We start from the raw sequence: 22,812 nt of genomic DNA, 5'->3' as shown, positions 1-22,812 counted from the left end.
GTTACTGTACGTGTGTCCTGGGCATGCACCTATCTGCTGTTGGAGCATGGCCATGAGAACATTGCATCGACACGCTGAGTGTGCATCTTCTTTTCTTTCGCCTTCCTCCATTCTTCAGGGACTGATGATATATTTGCAGAACTTGCCGACGAGTGACTGGGATGAGCGGCAGATGAACGAGATATTGGCGTCAGCCTTCCAGTGGAAGTATAGCTTCAATGACGCGCCCAACCACTTGGGCTAACAAGATACCTGATGTTAATGTGCGCCATAGATCATCCCGCTTGCCGGCTTCTGGTAACTGAACTGTTTGTGCTGTGCGCAGATTGTATACCATCATCGTTTCTGTTGACATTGATTGCATGGCTCACGTGACCTAGCATTAGTGTGTCTCGCTTTCCTGTGCTCACCGCCGTCCCAGAGCTCTCCCCCCGGTGTCCGGTAACGGTATAGCAGTTTTTGATATATTGTATATTTTGGTGTGCTCGTGTGTGTGTGTGTGTGTGTGTGTGTGTGTGTGTGTGTGTGTGTGTGTCCCAGTTCAGAATGGCTAGTGCCTTCGTGCCGCTGGCATACTTTATTTATGTCTGTACATAGCTCTGCTACTCCTCGCATCCTGCATTCCGGATTATCGTGAATTATTATTGATATGACCAGACTGTCCAGTCCCCGTCTCTCTGTCCTTGTCTGATGTCTTGCCATATGAACGCCCGTCCTCACTGTATGTTTTCTCAGTCTCTCTCATACGTGTGTGGGCGCATGCTTTCTGCCTCTGCTGTTGTTTTCATTGCTACTTCTACTGTTGTGCTATCTCAACTGTTTTTTCTTCCCCATTCCACACTGTTATCCAAACAAGCAATGTTAGAATCTATTACTATGGTTCCTTTGCCATGATTTATCACCTTTTTTCCAGGGGAGGGGTACCTATGCTTTCGTCTGCAATCAAAATATATTTTGGATCACGCATTCCATCATATTGCCGACCTTTGTAGCTATTTTTTTCAATTTCTGAACTGCTTGCGAACTAGTGCCCATATCTTCATCTCTATAGGCAGCGATTTGCACTGCTGCTTTTCTGCCTTGTACATTGCCTGACTCTTCTTCATTCATTTTCTTTTCACCCGTACCGTGCGTGACATGTTTTTTTTAGGAAAAGGACTTTAATATTGCCTTGGACTTCTCGTTTTCTCGAACCTATGAGTGTGTGCGTGTGTCTTTTTGTGTTAGCGTCGTGGGCTGTGAATGCCCCTACATGTACAAGTCCTACGTACATCTACATTTTGTAGCTGACTCCTCTCTGTTGTGCAAGTACCATCCTTGGGTCGAGTTGTAAAATTCTAGTTGCTCCCTGAGCCCAACGACACAGCTTGAGCCAATGTTGGGGAACAGGGAAGGGAGTTGGACCTGCAAGTACCAACAAGGGACCCTCACACATATTCCCTGGTACCAACCCTACTTTCCCCATATCTGAGCATGCAGTGACCTGGTGACAAGCAGTTTGTGGAGCGAGGGCGACCAGAAGAATTTCGACGTCGTCATCCTTTACCTGAACTGCTGATCATGCTCGAAAAACCTTGATTTTGAAAATGAGCTGTTATGTTATTTCTCAATAAAGTTGTTTCATCTTGCAATTACTTGCAAAGTTACAGTAGTTGCTGCTGGGTAAATCGTGCACGGCACTGTGAATTAGGTCTATTCTGTGCTATAAGGTGTAGTTGCTTCCGAGTTTTGTATTCGAAGTAATAAAAATGTCCCAGCCCGATACATTTGTGTCAATTGGAACTCCATTCGAATTGCCAGAAAATGAGGATGATTTTGTGCGTAAAAAGCCCGTTCCTGTTCACGATCAAATCGCCGTAGATTGGAAGGGAAGAAGGAGGTTTCATGGGGCGTTCACTGGCGGATTTTCCGCTGGATACTTCAACACGGTCGGCACCCAAGAAGGTGAGGCCAGGATTACTGTCCAAACATACTGTATATTTGAAGATTTGGACTAGTGGATATACTGGTGTACTGGTGGGGTTGGTTGGGGGTGGGGGGAGCGAATTGGCAATGCTGTGTATGACTCCTGCAATAAATACAGAGTACTAGTACAGAGAAATTAGCACAAACTGTGCCATTGTATTGAAATCAGTCACTTCACCACTCAACAATGCGCTCTCGACCGACCCACTCCCCGAAGCGCTCTAGGCCAACCCACTACGCAATGCACTCGAGGCCGACGTACTCCACGTGTACATCACCACCATGGTGAGGGCAATTCCGTTGAGGTGTTGGCGGGCAGTGCAACAGCCTCGGGCCATCAGTGGCATCTGGCACGCTGTGTAGCAAATTCCAAAGCTAGGGTTTGCCAACTTATTTATTTACCAAGACAAATGACATGAGAAACAACCAGCAGAAGTAAGAAGAAGTGAAGTGAAAGAGAGAGAGAGAGAGCCACAACAGGCAGCCTAAAACAGAGCATCCGGAGACGGGCCCATGTATGGAAGGTGCATGTGGGGAAAGCATATGTGTGCCCGGGGTGCACTGCACTGACGGTCATGCACTAGTGCTACAGTTACAATGGATATCATTATGCTTAGGGTGAACGAGTGCCAACATCAAGGACTCGAGTACTCTTTGAAAAACGAGCGAGTATTCAAGCGAGTAGGAGTATTTTACTGACAACATAAAAACAATGCACACACTCGCACAACATGAAATGTAGTGCGCCCAATACATGTAGTCTTGCCTCCATCCTAGCACAGGATACAGTCCGAATTACTGTCTTTTTCTGGCAAGTACCAGCTAAACAATACTGCTTGAAGTAAAAATATCGTACTTTTTGACCATAGAATTATTTTAGTTTAGACCCCCCCCTCCCCATCAGAACGTAAAAAATGTTGACATATACCGGTATGCACATGCATACAACAAAAGTCGCAAGTGTGTCACTGCTCCTACGGCCATGTGCATGTATCAATGTTTTCTGAAACGAAATTGGTCAACCCCCTCCCACCCCATATAACGAAATTATTTCCGCTGTCTGGAGGTTCTTCAAAATCTCAAGGGAATTGGAATGGGTGGTGATGTGCAAGTGGAGTGGATTGACCAAGCGTGCATTGTGGAGTGACGTGCTGACTACATTTCCTAGCATGTCATAGGATTTGAACCTGTAGATGTGCATGCCTGGAACGTGTAGGAAACTGTCAGGCTTTGTGAAGTTTCATATTGCCGTGCTGAACAAGCAGTGAGAAGAACACTTTGCTTGTCGTTTTGTGATCCTTGACACTTGCAGGATGGGCGCCGAAGCCGTTCTCCTCCAGTAACAGTGAGCGGGCAGGCAAGTATGAGCAGAGGCCAGAGGACTTCATGGACGATGAGGTAATCACAAACACTGTACTAGTCTACTTCAAAGAAGTATTATGTACCCTAGTGGAACTTCATGTCTAAGGGCGCATTCGAATTTTCACTCTTCGACTTTTCGAGGAGCTTCGTTTTCCTGAAGAGGTGGCCTTATTGGCCTCTTCAGAAAAACGAAGCTCCTCGAAACTCCTCGAAACTCATCCGATGGGAAGGTGGATTAGTTTCGAAGAGTTTGGAATAGCTATGTCACGTAGTACGTGGAGATGGTCGATCTGATCGGACGTCATCATCGCCATGGCAATTCCACTGAAAAACTCTAAAAATGATAGAAACCGTTCTAATGGGACACTTCAACTAATCTCTTTATAAAATTTGTTAGAACAGTTGATGAAGACAATTCGAACGCGCCCTAAGAGCCATTAGGCTAAGAATGCAATGATCCCCCGCTACTAGCAAGATTTTGAGTGTGCTGAGCATACGTAGCTATTTCTCCGTTAGATCAGTTTGTGGAAAACGTCTCTAGGAGAAGTGATCAATAATATTCTTGAAATGCTGCTGTGCTTGAAAGTAAGGCAATGGTCACGTGAGTACCGTCTTGCCTTCTGGGGCTCTCCAACCCTACTGCAGCTGACAGGGATATTTCTGCTAGACAGGGGAGCTGTCTACAGTCATGGCAACTCGGAGTCCGACCTCATGGCCGGCTACAGGGGCTCTGGGGGCTGCGTGGCCCTCGCACTGGACTGTGCAATGGGCAGGGCATTGCAGTACCTGTGCGATTGGACTTATCTTGCTGCAGCTGCTGCACGCATGCACGTTATGTGCGTGTCTTAGGATGTACAGACCAGTGAAGATTACTCAGGCCATCTCCATGATGCTGGCGTGACAACATCGTGATTGACCTAGAGGAACGCCACATCAATGACTGGTACAGCCTAGCCGAGGACCGTCGTGCGCGGAGACTGGCCTGCAACACCATCCAGCCACCTAAGCCTGTGTCTCGGGATTTCAGGTGCCACTGCGGCCGAGATTTTCGCCGTCGCCAGGACCTCACTCGCCACTCGAAGTTCTGTTCCGCGTGACTGAAACACTGTCGGTCCTTTCAGGACCTGCCATCATCTCCGGATGGGCATTATTGTATTGTATTGTTGTGTGTGCGTGTGTGTACGCGTGTGCATGTGTGTGTACATGTTTGCGTGCGTGTCTCTAAGCATTCTCGGCTGCTGTACTCGTTCTGTTGCTCTGTAGGACTTGGGCGAGTTTGGCATTGCACCTCGTCACGTGTCCACCAAGACTGATTTCACTCACCCGGAAAACAGACATGTGGCTGCCGGTGAGGAGGAGAAACGTCGCAACGCCCTGGACGCTCACCATTCCATCATCCCTGGGGTAGCACCACTGCATGACCTAGTTGTTCCAGCCAGGTTGGTTACATATCATCATCAATCATTAGCTATGCTGTATTGTTCATAAGTCTGACGGGTTGCAAAGGGGAAAAAATCTGAAGAAAAATGTGACTGTCATCACCAGAACTCGGCTAGATAACACCATATTAGGCAGGTCAGTAAGGAATTCCCGACATATATCTCAGGAGGAAGAGTTTCTTGATTACGTATACTGTAAGACCAGTAATGTTAACGAATATTTAATTCTATTGATGAGTTAACGAATTTGAAAAAAATCGTTAACATTTGAAGTTGTTCTGTGCAAAACGATATGTACATGTACAGTCATTTGCCGGTTTTGAGACAGAATTCGTTAGAATTTCACCTCGTTAACCCACAAAAATCCTGAGATCGTTAACTTTAATTGACGTTAAAATATCTGGTCTTACAGTAGTGTGATTTAGATATTGCCGTAGTGCACAAAATGCTCTGTTTTGTGTTGAGCTGCTTCTAACTCTCTTGTACATGATTGTACTGTTCTATCTTCATGCTGTGCCCGTGCGTACATGTTCAACGCGCAGTCAAACTGTCGGTGCTCGCTTGCTGAAGAAAATGGGCTGGAGAGAAGGCCAGGGTGTTGGACCCAAGCAGCAGAGGTTGACTGATGACGGTACGTACTGTCGAACATTTTCCTCGCAACACGTATTATTATATTGTGTTTGCTGAATCGTTGAAGCAGCTGTATAGGGAGATCTCAAAGTATGTTATGATTCAACTTATGAATCATTGAGAATATTAAAAGTGGTTTCCTTCTTCTGTATTGCATTGCAGGTAGCAGCCGGTTTCACTCACCAGTGCAAACAAAGGTATGTGCATCTTGAGCTATTTCTATGGTTGCCGTGCGGTGTTTTTAGTGGTGTTTGTTGGAGTCTTCCCACTCTTCGGTATTCTTCAGCTCTCTTGTGTTTGTTTATCTGTGCTTGTAGTTGTGATTGTAAATGCACACGAAGCACAGAAACCATAATCATAGTTTCGACTAGGCCTTTTGTACCATTGCTGTAAAGTACCACGAGAGCGCCCCACCAACTCGTCCTTTCGTGGTCATGCTGTGGAGGTGGTGTCTTGTCTGAAGGTGGAGGCAACACATACCTTGTACACACATCACACGCTGTGCAGTTAATCTGTACTCAGTTTACCTTTGAGCTCCACACAAAAACATGCTAAGCGTGACCTTAGTACACTAAAGGGCGATTATCTAACGTCATGATGACGATGCCTCGCGCCGGGCAAACTTTTTTCAGACTATATAAATGTGTATGCACGTGCAAAATGTTTTGTGCGATGCTGTGTTGGTGCTATTATTATCGAGCATCATAATAATCATGCAGTTCAAAGGAAGAGTTGATTTGCTTCACTATGTTATTGATACGCTATTGCGTTCTGGAAGCGAGGTATAGATAGGTAGTTAGAGAAACGAGCAGACATGGAGAAGCAGACCCGCGCGTCGCACAACTCTCAGACACAAGGTAAGACGTTCGAGTTGTTTTGAAATTGCAGTTTAGTGAAGCACGATTATATTATTGTGAAGACATCTTGTAATAATTTGTCAGCGATAGATACTAAATATTGCGAAGGAGCTAGATACATTATAATAAATGAGAAAAAAAGAAAAATCCTATCCACCCAGCGAGGTGAACACTAATGAAACATACGATTGACTTCTAAATTATTATTATTATTGAATTCTATACTATGTGAAACAATGTACCCTACGATTGACATCAGATCTATATTGATAGTAGTAGTAGAGAGAGAGAGAGAGAGAGAGAGAGAGAGAGAGAGAGAGAGAGAGAGAGAGAGAGAGAGAGAGAGAGAGAGAGAGAGAGAGAGAGAGAGAGAGAGAGAGAGAGAGAGAGAGAGAGAGAGAGAGAGAGAGAGAAAAGAAGCATACCGTTTGAATTTTTATCATTCATTCCGAGTCGATATCATCCACCTCTCTGGGCCTCTTCCGGGCATAGGCCGACGTGGCGCTGTTAGAAGAATTAGACTCCTCGTCGAACTCTACCTTTATCAGAATGTTGAATCGTCTTCTGGCGTGGACACGGAGTCGCACAGCTGGGCTTGTGAATATCTTCCCTGAGTCATTTCGAATAAATATGTTGTCATTAATCGTCATGATGAGCCGTACGAAGTTGCCAACTGACATCTTTTCACCGTTGGTGGTTATGAGTGTCTGAAGCTCATTTCGTAGTGGAGCGTTGAAGTACGTGAACATCTCTGTCTTGCCGTTCTTGATGTGTATCAACATACCGCTGTCCGCGCTCGATAACTCTTCGAAGTCAATCACGTTCTGCCCGCATACGTCGATTCTGGGACACGTTGCCCCCAGAAAGGTTCCCTGGGATAATCGGCAAAGAAATGTAGCGGCTTCCATTGGATTCCTACCATCACGGTAGCAATCATGTTGTTCGATCAAAAAGTCTACCTGTGCAGCATCATGCAACTGGTAGAGGGAAACCCTATCTCTGATGTCGACATTCACTAAATAGTACGTACCCATTTTGCTAAAGATTACGGAAAGAATTCAGACACATTGTGGCAGATCACACTGGTGTGTGGTTAGTATATGTAAGATTGAAAACAATAGGACCCCCCTTGAGTTTTGTAGGATGAGGTGACGACCTTGGAGAACACGCTGTGCGGCACGGCGGAAGTCCACAAGATTTCGGTGCCAGGAGCAACATGATAGTCGTGGGCGGTCTTGCTGTACATTGCTTGAACACACTCTGCTGCCCCATCCGTAATAATGGTGGCGACACCTGGTAGTATGGTAGGACGAGGAGATGGCATCTTGATCTTAGGCAGAGGCTCCAGATTCGGATTACGGCTAGCACGACGCTTGTAGAGACCGGACTTCTTTATCGTCTTGATAGCGAACGGGTCAATACCCAAACAGTCCACAACATCTTCACCAGCAACAACAGCATTAGTGGCCATCGTGATATCAGTCGAGCACTCGAGAAGAGAGAGAGGGAGAAGGCTCAGTGAGCAGTGAAACAACAAAGGTGGTTGTGATCGAATGGAGGACTGTACTTGCCCATTTATACCCTTTTGAGCGGCGTGAGGTTGAAGTAACATACTATGAGAGGTGACGACCTTGGAGAACACGCTGAAATTGTTCAAGATTCATCCAATCAGAGCTCGCCATGAGCAGATGATAAGATTTAACCAATCACAGCACGACTTGCACCGGACCTGTCTGAACATGTCTCGTACATGTCCGAACATGTCTTGGACATGTCTGGACATGTCTTGGACATGTCTGGACAGGTTCCCAAAAAGGGTAAATCTCCATCACAGTGACGTGTTGCTAACATTGATGACGCACTGCAGTCTTGCTAAATTGATAGAGTATGTTAGCAAGATCAGGTGGTAGAGAGGTCACGTGATTTACTAAATATTCTAGACTGTAGTCATGCCAACAATAAGCATCTATTAGAAGATGCATCATGGTAAGGTCTGCAGGTGACATCAAGGACAAATTAACTTTCAGAGTGTTTAGCTGTCTAGCGGACAGAGGACCCATGATGTTTTCCATGAGATGCAGAAGAAAGAACAGTGGAACACATGATGGAAGAGGTTGTGTAATGCGACTGCTTCTCAACCATGACACATTACTGCGCGGTAAAGAAGAACGCAGTATACGCACTGCATCATGATCCTCATGAAGTATACAGGATAAGACTATTGCGTAGTTCATACTTTTATAGCTACTGGCCTTCTTCATCGCTTGCAATGCCTCTTGAACAGGGTGAAACTGTGTATGTGGTAACGTGAAGTCTATCTTGTTGAGAAAATGTACAAGGTGACGATTCACACCTGCAATGCGATCGGAATCCGTGTAGGTCTTTATGGTAGTACAACGCTCTCTCCACTTTACCTCGGGCATGTAAATATCAGCCATTACCAATCCACACTGAGAACAAACTCTATGACCAGCATGCTCAACTTGTTCTTCACGATGATAACACACTTCTTCACCGTCACTTTCCTCCTCCTTCTTCTTCTTCTTCTTTTCCGCCAGCGCACATTGCTTCTTTGAACGTACATAAGCATACAGGATCTGAAATTCAGAATCCATTTTCACTGCACCACAACAACTTGAAACTGACTGGATCATCATTCAAGCACACACATTTTATACTTGAATAGATAATCCAAAAAAATTGGTAAATTTTGCCCGCATCGTCATGATGTCAGATAATTTAGACTGATGACCAAAAAAAAAAAAAAAAAAAAAAAAGGAGTACAAAATAACAGTCGCAACATTATTTTTATACGCAAAAAAAAGGGGCCAAAAATAATTTTCACTAAAAAAAAAGGTCGGGACCCATAAAATGGGGTCCTAAGACCCAAACCAACATTTTTTTTCATCCGCAAAAAACCCGGGCCTAAAATAATTTTCAACGCAAAAATGGGGTACTATTAGTACCCCTTTTCAATAGTACCCCATTTTTAGGCATGTACCTGAGACAGGACCCTCACACTGCTTACTACTAATGCCCGTCGCGAGCTGTCACAAGGCACCTGTCGCAGAAGTTGAAGAAAGTTCAACTTTTGCGACATGCGACACGCGACATATACAAATGGAGTACAGTTTCGACCCTGGGTGCACGTGCAGTGCACGTGCATAGTACTACTTGTTAGTGGTGAAACGAATGTCAAAACCTAGTAGCCGAATATTCTTTGGCTTAACGAACGAACGCACGAATATTCTTTTGGTAACACAGGTGACATCACATGCCCTCTTCTCAGTCATTTGATGTATATTGTCATTACTATTAGGTATGACAAGCGGTTGTGCCACATAAAATGAACCACCACATAAGGCTACTTCGAAGGTCATACATGTTATGTGCAACATTGGCAATCCAGTATGCACATACAAGTGCAAACATGTAGTACAAAGTCACAGGCAGGCTGTACGCACTGTCTGTACTGTGTGTGGCATGCATGTATGTACATGCACTGCGTTTGAAGTGACGTCACGAATACTCGAATGCGACTTAAAGAATATTCGAATGTGACCAACCGAACGAATATTCGAATGTTCGAATATTCGTTTCACCACTACTACTTGTGCAGGAGGATATCCAGATGTCGCAACAAACATGAAGAATATTGTGAGCCGTGTGTCACTGTCGCAGCTCGTCGCAAGTCGCATTTCGCGTCGCAAGAAGTTGTATTGTGAATCGGCCTTAAGGTTCTCACACCGTACACACTTTGTTGCACTCTGCCATACGATTTTTCTTTCCCTGGCTGTAAAATCAAGGTGGGGCGCTCTTGCGGTACTTTACTGATTTGTTTCCCTCCAACCAAGAATCTATTCAATGATTGTAAAATGTCTGTATGGTCTGTATGGTCTGTATGGTCTATGTGTATGGTCTGTATGGTCTCGAACCTGTGCAGGGCGAAACAACAGACGGCAGTGCGAATCACTGGGCGTTTGCACCGCGTGATAGCGATGTCGCCGACATGCCTGCCCTGGTGGGACGGCATGGCCTCGGCTACAAGGGCATGGATGCCGACCGCACGGCTGTGCTGCAGAACAAGACACGCTCCAACCCGTCTAAGTCGCTCAAGATCACAGGACAGGTAAGTAATTCGCTTCTTCGGCATGTCGTCCATCATCTCTCTTCTGGTACTTTATACTGTCATGGTTTTCTGGCTTAACCCTTTGAAGTGCTAATGAGCGCATGAAAATATGCGATTGCAGTCCACTCCACCATTTCCACTATAACTTACATTCAGAGATTTGATGATTGTTATGTTGTCTGACTACTTCATATCAGTGGCACACCTTGAGTTGTTCTGCGGATGAGCAGCGGCTGAAAGGTGTCTCGAATCATGGCCATTGCGGAAGTTATGTTTTTTTCTTTTTCTTGAATCACAGATACTGTAAGACATGACATAGCGAGGAAGTAGCTCCATGACCTGGCGAGCCATGCATTGTTGTGAGTTGTTTCCCTATCTTCATGTGCCGCCACTGCACATTCAGGAGCGTAGCAGCCGCTCCGGCTGGTCCGGCTTTGGCCGGCCCACTTTTTCGCCCGACCACGACCAACATCGTAAAACAATGCCAAAAGTGCCCAGAATGCAGGATTTTGCACTCTAATTTCAAAAAAAGTCCGGGGGGAGATCCCCGGACCACCCATGGCCGGACCACCCCCAACGGCGGTGCTACGCACCTGACATTGTATATTGGGTGTGCGTCCTGTGTAGGCATTCGGTGTCGGGGCGTATGAAGAAGAAGACGCAGACGTTTACGATGTGGAGGACATGTCTGGCTATGATCAAACGATGGGTGCCAGCGATCGGGCTGATCCGTTCTTCGGCTGGTCGGGATCACATGATCAACACCTGGGTATGTTACCATGGTGTCGTACAGTACAGTGTACACTGAGTCCATTCATCGGAAACTGGCCCGCTGGCTTTTGAAAGTCGGATTTGGGCCGAATTGAGGATCAAAAACCCACTTTAAATCTCGAAAATCTGGGTTTTGGATCTGCTTCTCCATACATTTTGCCATGGCATACCTGTCCTAATTTTGTAAAACCTGGCTGAATTTCTATTTCCCTGTTCTTGGACTTTTCTGGCCTCAAATGTGGCAAGGAGTAATTGCACGGGTCACACACTGTGACACAATGCAGGATGTGCTGTTGTTTTCATGATATCTACAACTATGTGAGAGAGACACCAAAAAGTTAGGGTGCCAGTTTCCAATGAATGGACTGTAGTGTACAGGGAATGTCAAGGGCATGCTGGCTTCAATTGGTTGTAAAATGCTGTACACCAGTCAATACTGCACACCAGTCAATACTGCACACCAGTCAATACTGCACACCAGTCAATACTGCACACCAGTCAATACTGCACACCAGTCAATACTGCACACCAGTCAATACTGCACACCAGTCAATACTGTACACCAGTCAATACTGTACACCAGTCAATACTATACACCAGTCAATACTGTACACCAGTCAATACTGTACACCAGTCAATACTGTGCACCAGTCAATACTGTGCACCAGTCAATACTGTACACCAGTCAATACTGTGCAACAGCACTCTACTCTACTGAATACATTGGGGCCATGGGACTATTCATGGGTATGGTATGGTATACTCTAAACCTGTTCAATGACTCCAGTCATGGGTGTTTGGGAATATGTGCATGTGTGTGTGGGGGGGGGGGGGGTCAGAGAAGTATTCCTATGAGTTGCAGGCGCGTACGCAGGGTCACAACTAGGGGGGTTTCCAACCGAATCCCAAACAATAAGTTTTAAGTTTTAACCCTTTCTAAAGAGCCCTATAGGCCTAGGAAATTTTCAAAAATTATGCATTTTTTCGTGTTGTTTGGATCATAACTTCAGTTCTATTCACTCAATCTTCATTATCTTGGGCTTCCTGGAAGTGGAAAGGTACCAGGGACAGAATGAGGTCGACCATGATAGCCAGGACACAGTACAGTCATGTACATATCCAGCGCTATAGGCTATAACGGTAGAGTGCAGCGACGGTGCGAAAAATGCCCCAAACAGGCCCAAACGTGTCCTGCTCCAGCGATTTCGTTTTTCTTGATCGCAGAGTCTCGATTTGTTTGCTGTGTACTCTTGAAAATATCACAAGTAGAGCCCCTGCAAATTTGAGCGAATCAGCGCGACGACAATCTCAAATTCTCGATACTCAAGTCGCACTGCGCGCTTTTGAAATTGCCGAGATCGTGGCTCAACTTACAAATATTTATCTCACGATACATTGCTCGCAGCGCTTCGCAAATTTTTTCAACCGACAGCTGAGAGTTTTCTATTCGACCTGGATATTTGGATCGTTGGATTTGAGCGAGATTTGACTGAGTTACGATCTTTTGAAGTTTTGCATTCTTGCCAGATCGATCATGCGCCCCACCAAAAATGCCCAAAAACGTTGCTCGTTTGGAACATTTGGGGGGTTTCCGGGCAACGGGAAACCCCCCCCCCCCCCTGCGTACGCGCCTGAGTTGTGTAGAGCATCAGTGTAATGGGTGTGTGGTTAGTATTGCTTGTGTTCATGCTGTGTCGTGTCCCCGTGCAGAAGGCGGTGATTCCCTATCAGCGTTTGCCAAGGCCAAGCATCCGAACCCTCCCAGAAAGGTATGACATCGCTAGCCAGCATGTACTGCCATGAAAGAGTGGAAGTGCTAACATACGTCCATGTAAAGAAGTCGTGCATCCGCAGGAACACACAGCACACGCAAGCACGCCCGCAAGCACGCCCACCAGCCTGCACGCACACAATACCCACTCACTGGACTGCATCTTTGCGTGTCTATATGTACATGTGCCGTGTGCTTTGTGTCTGCTGCTTAGATTTTCCGCGGTCCTGAGGTGCCTCGTGCTTTCAAGCCCTACCATCAGTTCAAGGACGCTCCTCCGAAATCAGCATCAGAGATGGGTAAGTGTACAGAGCATGCCTGCACATAATATGCTGTGATAGGCAAGTGCATGTAGTTTGAGGCAACCGGCACAGTGCTACCTATGAACTGTTTCTTTGTGTCTTAGTGACAAGTGTAAAGCTGCAGCGCTACATTCACACAGGTACAGACGGTGATATGGAGCTAGTCGGCTGACCGCTGTGACCAGGCCAGTGATGCAGTCAAATCTGCCGTTAGCGACCTCTGCTGTAGGCGACCATCTACCGTTAACGACCGATTTTCCGTGCACCGACGGTTTCACGTACAAATTAATCTGTCCAGAGCGACCATCTGCTGTGCGCGACCAGCGACCGCGATTTCATGCACGGTGGCTGCATTCAAATCTGCTGTAAGCGACCGCGACCCACGTATGTCGTTCAGTCAGGTGCGAAACTGTACTTACCAGTGCGCTGTCAACTGCAAGTTGTGAAAATGTGCTGTCTTGCAAGTACGATCGACTGGCCCCGGCACCCCTATATTCTATTGAATATCCAATAAAATGATATTAAAAATCACATTATTCTAGTCGATTTGAGTACATGGAAGCATATATGCATGCCCGGTATGCCGGATTTACCATACATCTGCCGTAAGAGACCATCTGCCGTTAGAGACCGCTTTTTCTTGCACCAAGGGGCGGTCGCTTACGACAGATTTGACTGTACATGTACTGTAGTGTTACTGTAACTACTTCCAAGTATGCGCCATGCTCTGATCAAAGTACTGTACTGTGGCTCGCAAAAGAATTATAGAGTGCACACGCAACGTGATAATCTTGGTAGTATGTAGCTCTCTCTAAAAGCGGTATTGTGTGTGTGGGGGGGGGGGGGGGCACATATGGCGACTCAGCTCCCCAGCATCTCAACAGGGGTTGTCATCTAACACTGACCATGTCCCGTATCGTGTGATGTCTCTGTGTAGGTTTGGTGGACAGCACCATGACGTCGAAGACTCGCGGCCAGCTGTTGGGCGAGCAGCGGCTGCAGGATATGTCCGTTCTCTCTCTCCTGGCGCCGGAGGACCGTGATCGCCTGGCACAAGCCAAGCATCAGGTCGTGCGCCCGTCAGCAACAACCGCACCGGCTACAGCCGCAGCTAGTCAGAAGCTAGCAAGCTCCCCGGCAGCCTCGCTAACAGCAGCTCGCGTGCCACCTCAGCCAGTGCCTCCAGGCCTGTCAAGTGCTGGCATGCGGTCAGCTGCGGGTGCTTCACTGGCATCTCGATTTTCTTCATCGTAAGTCACCCCCGGGGAGGAGGCTGCTTCCATACCTTGATGGTATGCTTTTCCCTGAGTGCGGTCTATTTGTATTCTGATGGCTTCTTGCCTTCAATTGATGCCAATCATGTTTTTGTTTTTTTGGTGTGTGTGTGTGTGTGTGTGTGTGTGTGTGTGTGCGTGTGCGTGCGCGCATGTGTGTGCGCGCATGTGTGTGTGTGTGTGTGTGTGTGTGTGTGTGTGTGTGTGTGTGTGTGCGTGCGCATGTGTGTGCGCGCATGTGTGTGCATGTGTGTGTTTCCTGTCACAACAGGACCATTCCGGCCGCAGCAGCTGCTGGGCCCAGTCATTTCAAGCCCTATGCCAGTGACCCGGACAAGCAGCAACGCTATGAAGCTGTTACTGCTGGGAAAAACTATACCAGACCTGCAGGTAAGAATGACCCCCCCCCCCCCCCTCCAAGTATATTTCATTCAAATGCAGAATTTCTATTGAATTTTCCTTTAATTTTTCTTCTTCTTTTCTTCTTGCATTGCCCTGTGAATGATTGTATCTTTCTTGCTGTTTTCCTTTCAGGAATGATGGAATGGGAAGAGCAGAGAGAGCGAGAAGAGTTTGCCCGTGCATCGCAGCTCTACCGACCACTCGGCGGTGCGATGGCTGCCCGCTTCACGCCGGCTAAAGGGGATGACTACAAGCCAGAGGAGCAGAAAGAGACGGTTCTGGCTGAGCATGTGGTAAGGGCGCTCATCTGAGCAGTTCTAGAAATGAGGATCATGGACAGTCATTTGCCTCCTCGGTTAGCCAGAGCTATGCTACTAGGGCTTACAGGTTATCAGCTGTCTATCTAAGCAGAGGGGTCCTTCTTGACCTGCTTGGCATGATATGCTGCTGCTTTTCAGCTGATCCAAGGCAGCAGCTTGTTCTTGAACATTGGCAAAGTGATTTGGGGAGACCTCAGATGAGGTTTAACTTGATTCTGTTGGAAGGCATTTGGCCTGGTAGCTTATTATCTATAGCGTAGTGTAATACTGTCTGTAAAATTGAGCAGAGTGCAGTGCTTGCATGATTAATATTTCGATTGGAGGAAGAGGCATTTTATCCTCTAGCTCCTTACCGATAGTCACAAAAACTGCCATGCATTGTCACCTTGATAATAGTTTTTGGCTGCATTCACTGTAACATGTCACTGCTCATCTCTTGTTCTACAGAATGATCCGAAAGACCAGTTATCTGCAGCCCGTGCAAACATGTTTGGCAAGCTGACGCGCACTACTCTGGAGTGGCATCCTGATCGTCTGGTGTGCAAACGGTTCAATGTGCCCGACCCATACCCTAAGTAAGGACTTCTTGGCTGCACCAAGCGGGGAGGAATGCATTGAAGAACACTGGATTCTACTGATTGTTACACAGTGACATTATTAATAATATTATATTTTTCTGGTATATCTTCAATACGTGTTCTGCTCTTAGGCACCAGTTTCCAAGTATTAGAAGTACTGTACAAGTACATTTGACTCATGTGTTTGCCTGTTCTTGTGTGCTTTGACTGTCCATAGTTCCAACTTCGTTGGACTGCTCACGGACTCGGTTGACAAGAAAGCCAATTTTCTGAATATGAGCTTTCTAACAGCGCAAGCGCAAGCACAGCCAGCTGATGATGATGTCCCAACGGACACTGCTGCTGCTGCTCCAGCAGCTGATGACAGCAGCAGCAGCAACAATGCTAAAGAACTTTCCACCTTCAAACCTGTCACCGATCCCGAGCCGGGTGGAGCGAAGTCGCCATCCTCAACTGTATCCTTCACTATATCGACCGAGCCGAGCAAGCCACGTTCCCGCCCTGCTCCAACCGGACCGCTCTCTATCTTGAACAAGAAGTCCTCCAACCGGCCTGCAGAGAGTGTATCCAGTACACAGCCGTCACCCGTCACCACTAGTAGTGGCGGTGCTGGTGAGAGTGCCACTGTCACTGCTAACAGCAGTAAGAACACCGCAGACCGTGCGGGCACTGTAAGTCACTAGTTACCTAACGTGCACTGCTCGATGCCATTCACTTTTCTACTGTATGTGCTGTTAGATCTTGTCAACATAGCGGACTGCCTGGCTGATGGTGTCAACACTGTCCAGATTGCCGTGTATGCTGTTGTTCCCGCTGCTTGCTGTAACTATGTCTGGGAACATTGCGCCGTATTGCATTGCTGCAAGAGAGTCATTTTTGAATCAATGGTGATTTTCTGTTAGTCCACATGAGGACGTGAGGACAACGTTTCTGAAAAAATATAGGAGGCCTGGAGGGGGAGGCTTGCATGCCAGAATCTGTATACAGTAGTACATGGTTGGACTATGGCAAGATGTAAACCCACAGAAAAGCAGATGCTCAGATTTACTGTCCATTCAGCCAAAGATACTAGTAGGCCTTGCGCTGCACCGTGCATGTATGGCTTGTACTCCTGGACAGCCGTTGCTCTGCCTTTTGTTGCTCCTGCGTTTTCTTGCCAGGCTAGCAAAGAAGAGTCCATGGACGTCTCCTTGACAACTTCTTCACAGCCGCCAACACAAGCAGAGGCCGAGGTGGAAGAAGAGAAAGGGCCCGACCGACCCAGTATGGATTTTTTCAAGGCCATCTTTGCATCCGACTCCGAAGACGCAGGTGTCTCAACCGATAGCGACAGTGACAGCGATGGCGCCAATGCTGCTTCGTCTAGCGGTGCCATTGCTAAGAGTGTGCTTGCACCAGAATCGGTAAGCTCTACATGTTCCATGTCTACACACACAGCCAGCCAGGCACTGTTGCTGTGATAGAGCTCAATGCACAGCGCGCACAGCTGCTCACACACTGTGAACTAAATTGAATGAGTTTTCGTTGTTACTCCGAGTTTTACGCCAAAGGGTGATCATTGGACACCAAGTCTATTCCGGCAGTGCCTTGTTCAGTCCTTTCAGTGCTCTTTTGTAAACTCTAATTCTGAAACTCACTCCCTCGCCTTGGCGTGGTTGAGCACTCTTTCTGGATAACGTCAAAGGTATCTGCCCTCGTGCAAAGCTCGCCGTGTTGCTCGCAGTTAGAGCACTCTGACTTTGATTCTTTGAGCGGATTTAAAACATGCTTTGTTGTTCACTAGACCTCCTTGCGATGGGTTCAGCCAGTCATTCTGAGCTCCGCTGCGGAGACCTAACAAAATCGAAAGAGCTAGGTCTGGAGATTATTAATTTCGAATTCTGATTGAGTACTTGTAATACACTGTATCTTCAATACGATCTGTCTGTCATTGTCAACTTTGGTGTACTACTAGCGTAATCCCGCTGTTGTGTGTGCAACGCTGCAATCATCATATCGTTTCGTGTGTTTGGTGTTCTATCAGGTACAAGCAGCAGCTAGTACTGCCGGTGCTGAGAAGAAGCAGACTGGTGATACTGGTGGAGATTCATATCCTTCACACACAGGTAGGTTAGGCATGGTTCTTATCCTTCGTATACAGGTATGTTAGACTCGGTGCAAGGGTACATGTACATGATCCATAGAGGGTGATGGCGTTCCTACGGATACGGAAAACTCGGCCTCCAGCCAAGTCTCACGCGAACCGTGAATTTTTGTTAAAGGTACGCGACTGTAGTATGCTGTCACAGTGTGCGTGTTGCAGGTGACTGGCCACAGAGCATACAAGTACGTTATAGGCTTTATGACATGCCTGTATGCTATAGGCTTTATGGCATGCCTGAGATACCAGGGTGGCAGATGCACTGTGGTATTGCTACAAGTGCAGCTGAGAAACTCCTATGGCTCCAGCGAGTGTATGTATGTGTATGTAAGAAATACTATGAATGTTAGTGTTGTGCTGTGTTGATTTGTTTGCTCTTGCTTAGGCTCTCCGCCACGGCATGTGTTTGTACCGCGTAATCAACAAGCCAAGCCACAGGTATTCTACATTGCTGATTGAATGTTTTTGTCTGCTTCCAGTTCACATGTGTGGGAATGAATTTGCTACATGGATCACACTAACTATTGGAAGGAATCTTATAACCAGAAGAGCCATATTGCTGGATTAGAATGTGTCAATGGTGCCACTTCTGTTTCTTGGTGACCATTTTTTGTGTGCACAAATTGACTGTGCTTCAAAGTGTAAAACTTCACTCCTCAACTCCAATAATAGTCTCTTTACTGCGAATCGAATCAATTTATTTCCACGAATTTTCGGATCTGGCCCATCATTCTCTGGCTGTGAACCATTACTATTGTGGAGATTAGCACTGTACTGCCGTGTTCTGATCGATGCGATATGTGACATGGCTACTCCAGTGCTTGTCCAGATGTGTGCAGTTGTTAGCGTTGTGTGCCTATGGTGGCAGAGATGATCTATTTCACAGTGTGTGTGATTGTGACGCATACGGTACAACACGTAGGACCACTTACTCAGTACTGCCTTGTGTCCCAGCAGGAGGCTGCAGCCCAATCTGATGAGAGCGACGACGATCAATTTGGTCCGGCGCTGCCTCCAGCAATGAGTACAAGTACTGGTGAGTTTAATAGGCTGGGTAGCCCACTTTTGTATGGGATGCTATTATTATTCTGTATTTCCACGATGGCCCATGGCCAATAAGGAAGATGCTGTTGTCTTCTGCCGTACATTGGGTCTTGCATTGTGCCAACATGCGTAATGGGGTACGTTTAAAATGGCAGGTTGTTGCATAGAAAATATTGCATTGGTAACGTCATATGCAGTGTTTTCCCTGCCATACATTCTGTGTGTCCCTGAAGGCAAGTTTGGGCATATGAACGCAAACTTAAACCATCCCTACCCCATCGGGGTCTGGTCCTTCTTAGGTCAAATAGTCCTGGAAGCAAGTCAGGATCTGTGTAGGAAATACCCTGTTCGTGGTCATACAACCGTCTCCCCTTTGTATTGTTTTGACAACTTTGTTTCTTTTTTGAAGTTACATGTATTTCCATCCATCTTGTATCTTGTGCAGTAGCTCTCTCTCTCTCTCTCTCTCTCTCTCTCTCTCTCTCTCTCTCTCTCTCTCTCTCTCTCTCTCTCTCTCTCTCTCTCTCTCTCTCTCTCTCTCTCTCTCTCTCTCTCCCCCTCTCTCTCTCTCTCTCTCTCTCTCTCTCTCTCTCTCTCTCTCTCTCTCTCTCTCTCTGTCTGTCTCTCTGTCTGTCTCTCTCTCTCTCTCTCTCTCTCTCTCTCTCTCTCTCTCTCTCTCTCTCTCTCTCTCTCTCTCTCTCTCTCTCTCTCTCTCTCTCTCTCTCTCTCTCTCTCTCTCTCTCTCTCTCTCCCTCTCTCTCTCTCTCTCCCCCCCCCTCTCTCTCTCTCTCCCTCTCTCTCTCTCTCTCTCTCCCCCCCTCTCTCTCTCTCTCTCTCTCTCTCTCTCTCTCTCTCTCTCTCTCTCTCCATGTGTCCTGCCATAAAGCCCTTGAAAAGGCCGCCTCTTTTTTTGCTAAAGAAAACATCTGCTGGATATGTTTGATTTCTAAAGGTACATATACCACACCAACAAGTCATGGGTATGTAGAGCCTGGCAAAGAGCGGAGCAAAGCACCCAAGGACAAGAAGCACAAAAAGCACAAGAAGAAAGAGAAGGTAAGCTGTGCTCCCTTGCAACAGTGCCACAGCTCGCTTTGTGTACTCTGACAACCAAACGCACAACAGCGGACATTTTCTGTGGTAGTAGACTTCTCTGATGTAGCCGTCATCGTTTGCAGCCAAACCTAGTGTACACCCCAGTTACGCATACTGGATTCTGGTTGTGCAATCTAGTAGGCACAGCATTCAAGTCTGTTTTTTCATCGTTTGATGGCACAAGAATGGAGTAATAGGCATACAAGGCCTCTCGAATATGGAAGGTTATCCTTACCGGTATGCTCAGAGCTGTAGATGACAAATCCTTGTAGCCAGAGTATGGGAATTAGAGTGTGCAACTCTGCATTTGAGTTTCTGGACAACAGAATCTGGCAGTTATGTAGCACTGCTAATGAGACCTGGTGAGGTCGAAAACGCTAGCTTTCCATAGGTTGAGTGAATCTGTCATTTTATATATGTTAGCTTGCACCTGTGCACCGTGATATTAGATCACGTTGCACTTTGTTGGCGGTCGTGGCACGGGCCAACATATTTGCAGAGATGTCATGCATTCACACAGCACTTCATCATAGTACAAGTACGTTATGAAACTCCCTCCAGGCCTAGAACACGGGTGTACCTGAAGGGAACAAATACCACAAGCTGAGTAACAACAGCATGTCATTATGCATGCGCCCATGGCACAGTCACATACCAGGGCCAGTACATGCTGTTCCATACGTACATCGCTGTAACTGCCAGTCACTGTGTCCTCTACTGCAAACATGTCTGTCTCTTATGCACACAGAAAGCGAAGAAGAGCAAGAAATCCCGGCACCACCAGTCGCGCTCAAAGCGGTATGACTCTAGCACCGGTGAATCAGACAGTGATGACAGGTTAGTTTAAACAAATCAGTGTCCAGGGTTGTAAGTCTTACTTTCACTGTCGGTTCAAATGTGCTGAATGCTGCACCTATTCTATATGCGGAGTACTCTCTTTGCCTGTAAAGGCACAGGAGAAGCTGGTGCTTTGCTCTGATCCAAGCCTAACCTGTCACTGAGCAATGGCACATGCTTTGTGTAACGCCATACGTTTCTCGCTCATTCCCCTTGAAAAGCTGAGTGTTCATGGTGCTAGAGCCTGATGAACTTACGCAGTCTGTGCTACTCCAGGCGTGTGCGCCGGTGCCCTTCAAGGGCGGGGGGGGGGTTCCGGGGGCCTCTCCCCGGGAAAATTTTCAAAAAATGAAGCAAAATCCTGCATTTTGGGGGGGTTCCGGGCACCCAGGAACCCATACGGGGCACGCGCTTGTACCCTGCATGTGTACGGGACACACTCACAATCACAGGATTGTGCTAGTGAGTTCATAGTGACCTTACCGTACATGTGTACATGTACTCACTAAAGGAAAGGAAACTATGCACTTCCTGTGGCAAATGTAGCAGATCCATTTTTCTGTCTTGTCTGCAACAACAAAAAGGATCGGCCGATACCCTGCACACACAAGTAAACGAGAGGATAACACGCTAAACTCTGATCTGTGTTGGGTTGTGTTGCAGCGGGCCGCTTGCTCAGGCCACTCAATCCAAGCACTCCCCTGTTGGGACGCCGCGGGACGCCAGTCATGGCCCAGCCCCAAGCATGTCCAGACCACGGGCAGCTGACTTCATGTGAGGACAACAACACTGGACACTGGATGCTTTGCTGGTCATGATATTCTAACCCTGTCACCTCGCTTTACCTCCAACATCCTTTTAACAGTTTCATTCTTATTTTGTACTTTCGATCCTTGGGAGGCCACATGTATGTACCAAATTTCTCAATTGAGTATGACAGCAGAAACATATTCTACTGTTGACCTGCTCGACATCAAGAACATTAAATGAAAACCATTACACAGTACAGGTGACGTGGAGCCGGACAAGGGTTTGATTGAAGCAATGAATAGAATAAACGAAAATGGACATTGAACATTGGGGAATCAAAACTAGTATTAGTAAATGATGCTTGTGTCAAAAACGTCCACTGCTCACACGGTCAGTGTTCGTAAGTGGCGGGGAGAGTTTTCTAGCATAGAAGACAACATGAGGCGGTTTCAGCATTAGCTCTTTAGTTTTGCACAAAAAGCGATTAAACGACATTTCTTACAAGATGGCTTTTGTGTGAAACTCGAGTTGCAGCTCCACATTCTGTCTTATACAGTCATGTGCAGTATGTTGAACAATCTATAATTGTTTAGCTGCTCATTCCCGTGATTTCCTGTATGTAGTGTACTACAGTCAGACCTCGCTTATCCCGTCCTCTTTTATCCGTATCCCTCGCCATCCGGAAGAAAATCGCCGGTTACTGATTTACAGCATATGCCATGCATCCATAATGTAGGGGTGTTTGATTATCCGGTTCCCTCGCTTATCCGGATATTTTCGTGGAAAACGGATGTGTGCGGTTAAGCGAGGTCTGACTGTAGTTTTCTTTGTACTGCTTCAGACCACACGGGTGAGCGAAAACAGCCATATGCGTGCAGAGGCTGATACCGTGCTTCCTGCCACCAGCGCCACCCTCTAACAACAGTGATGAGCCATAGATAGGGTTGAGGGTCGGCATGGCTGAGAATTTCAACCTCGTGTCAGAGAATAACTTGCTCTGGAGTAGAAAATCGGGGTGCTGTGATGTAAACTTGTTGGTGTTCCATGGTCAACCACCCATACCAGGGACAGTCGTACAAACCAGGGAGTCGTATAAACGACTACCTGTGCTGGCAGTGTGCCGGTACCTGCAGTGCTGGTTAATAG

At 46.8% G+C, this 22,812-nt stretch overlaps 2 protein-coding genes across 3 annotated transcripts in view; both read left to right on the top strand.

Annotated features, from left to right (window-relative positions):
• Positions 1-1,176, top strand: part of LOC135815312 (TBC1 domain family member 22A-like) — a 7,935-nt gene extending 6,759 nt beyond the window's left edge. The window contains exon 13 of the mRNA XM_065328589.1: positions 119-1,176. Within this exon, the coding sequence (XP_065184661.1) occupies positions 119-244 (126 nt within the window). The 3' untranslated portion in view covers positions 245-1,176. The remainder of the gene's footprint in view (positions 1-118) is intronic.
• Positions 1,177-1,597: 421 nt separating this feature from the next.
• LOC135815307 (G patch domain-containing protein 1-like) lies at positions 1,598-21,922 on the top strand. 2 transcript variants are annotated; one of them, XM_065328584.1, is made up of 21 exons: positions 1,598-1,944; positions 3,278-3,363; positions 4,591-4,766; positions 5,309-5,397; positions 5,559-5,593; positions 10,197-10,382; positions 11,010-11,151; positions 12,864-12,922; positions 13,139-13,223; positions 14,164-14,476; positions 14,772-14,890; positions 15,035-15,195; positions 15,670-15,797; positions 16,018-16,471; positions 16,961-17,203; positions 17,824-17,905; positions 18,326-18,378; positions 18,898-18,976; positions 19,937-20,040; positions 20,828-20,916; positions 21,580-21,922. In XM_065328584.1, exons 1-21 carry the CDS (start codon positions 1,749-1,751, stop codon positions 21,692-21,694), a joined length of 2,994 nt encoding a protein of 997 aa, XP_065184656.1. In that variant the 5' UTR covers positions 1,598-1,748; the 3' UTR covers positions 21,695-21,922. The 2 variants fall into 2 exon arrangements, with proteins under 2 accessions (XP_065184656.1, XP_065184655.1); XM_065328583.1 differs by having other exon boundaries at positions 18,895-18,976.
• Positions 21,923-22,812: the final 890 nt, after the last annotated feature.

This window comes from Sycon ciliatum, chromosome 4, assembly GCF_964019385.1.
Source record: "Sycon ciliatum chromosome 4, ocSycCili1.1, whole genome shotgun sequence".
Classification (NCBI taxonomy): domain Eukaryota; kingdom Metazoa; phylum Porifera; class Calcarea; order Leucosolenida; family Sycettidae; genus Sycon; species Sycon ciliatum.
Note: the sequence above shows the minus strand (reverse complement) of the source record. Positions and strands in the feature narration are given on the sequence as shown.

What these genes read in the sequence shown, in the direction of transcription:
- LOC135815307 (XM_065328583.1), top strand. Translation starts at nt 1,749, where the DNA reads ATGTCCCAGCCCGATACATTTGTGTCAATTGGAACTCCATTCGAATTG. An exon ending in CACGGTCGGCACCCAAGAAG is followed by an intron (nt 1,945 to 3,277) that starts GTGAGGCCAGGA and finishes TGACACTTGCAG; the next exon opens with GATGGGCGCCGAAGCCGTTC. An exon ending in AGCACAAGAAGAAAGAGAAG is followed by an intron (nt 20,041 to 20,827) that starts GTAAGCTGTGCT and finishes TTATGCACACAG; the next exon opens with AAAGCGAAGAAGAGCAAGAA.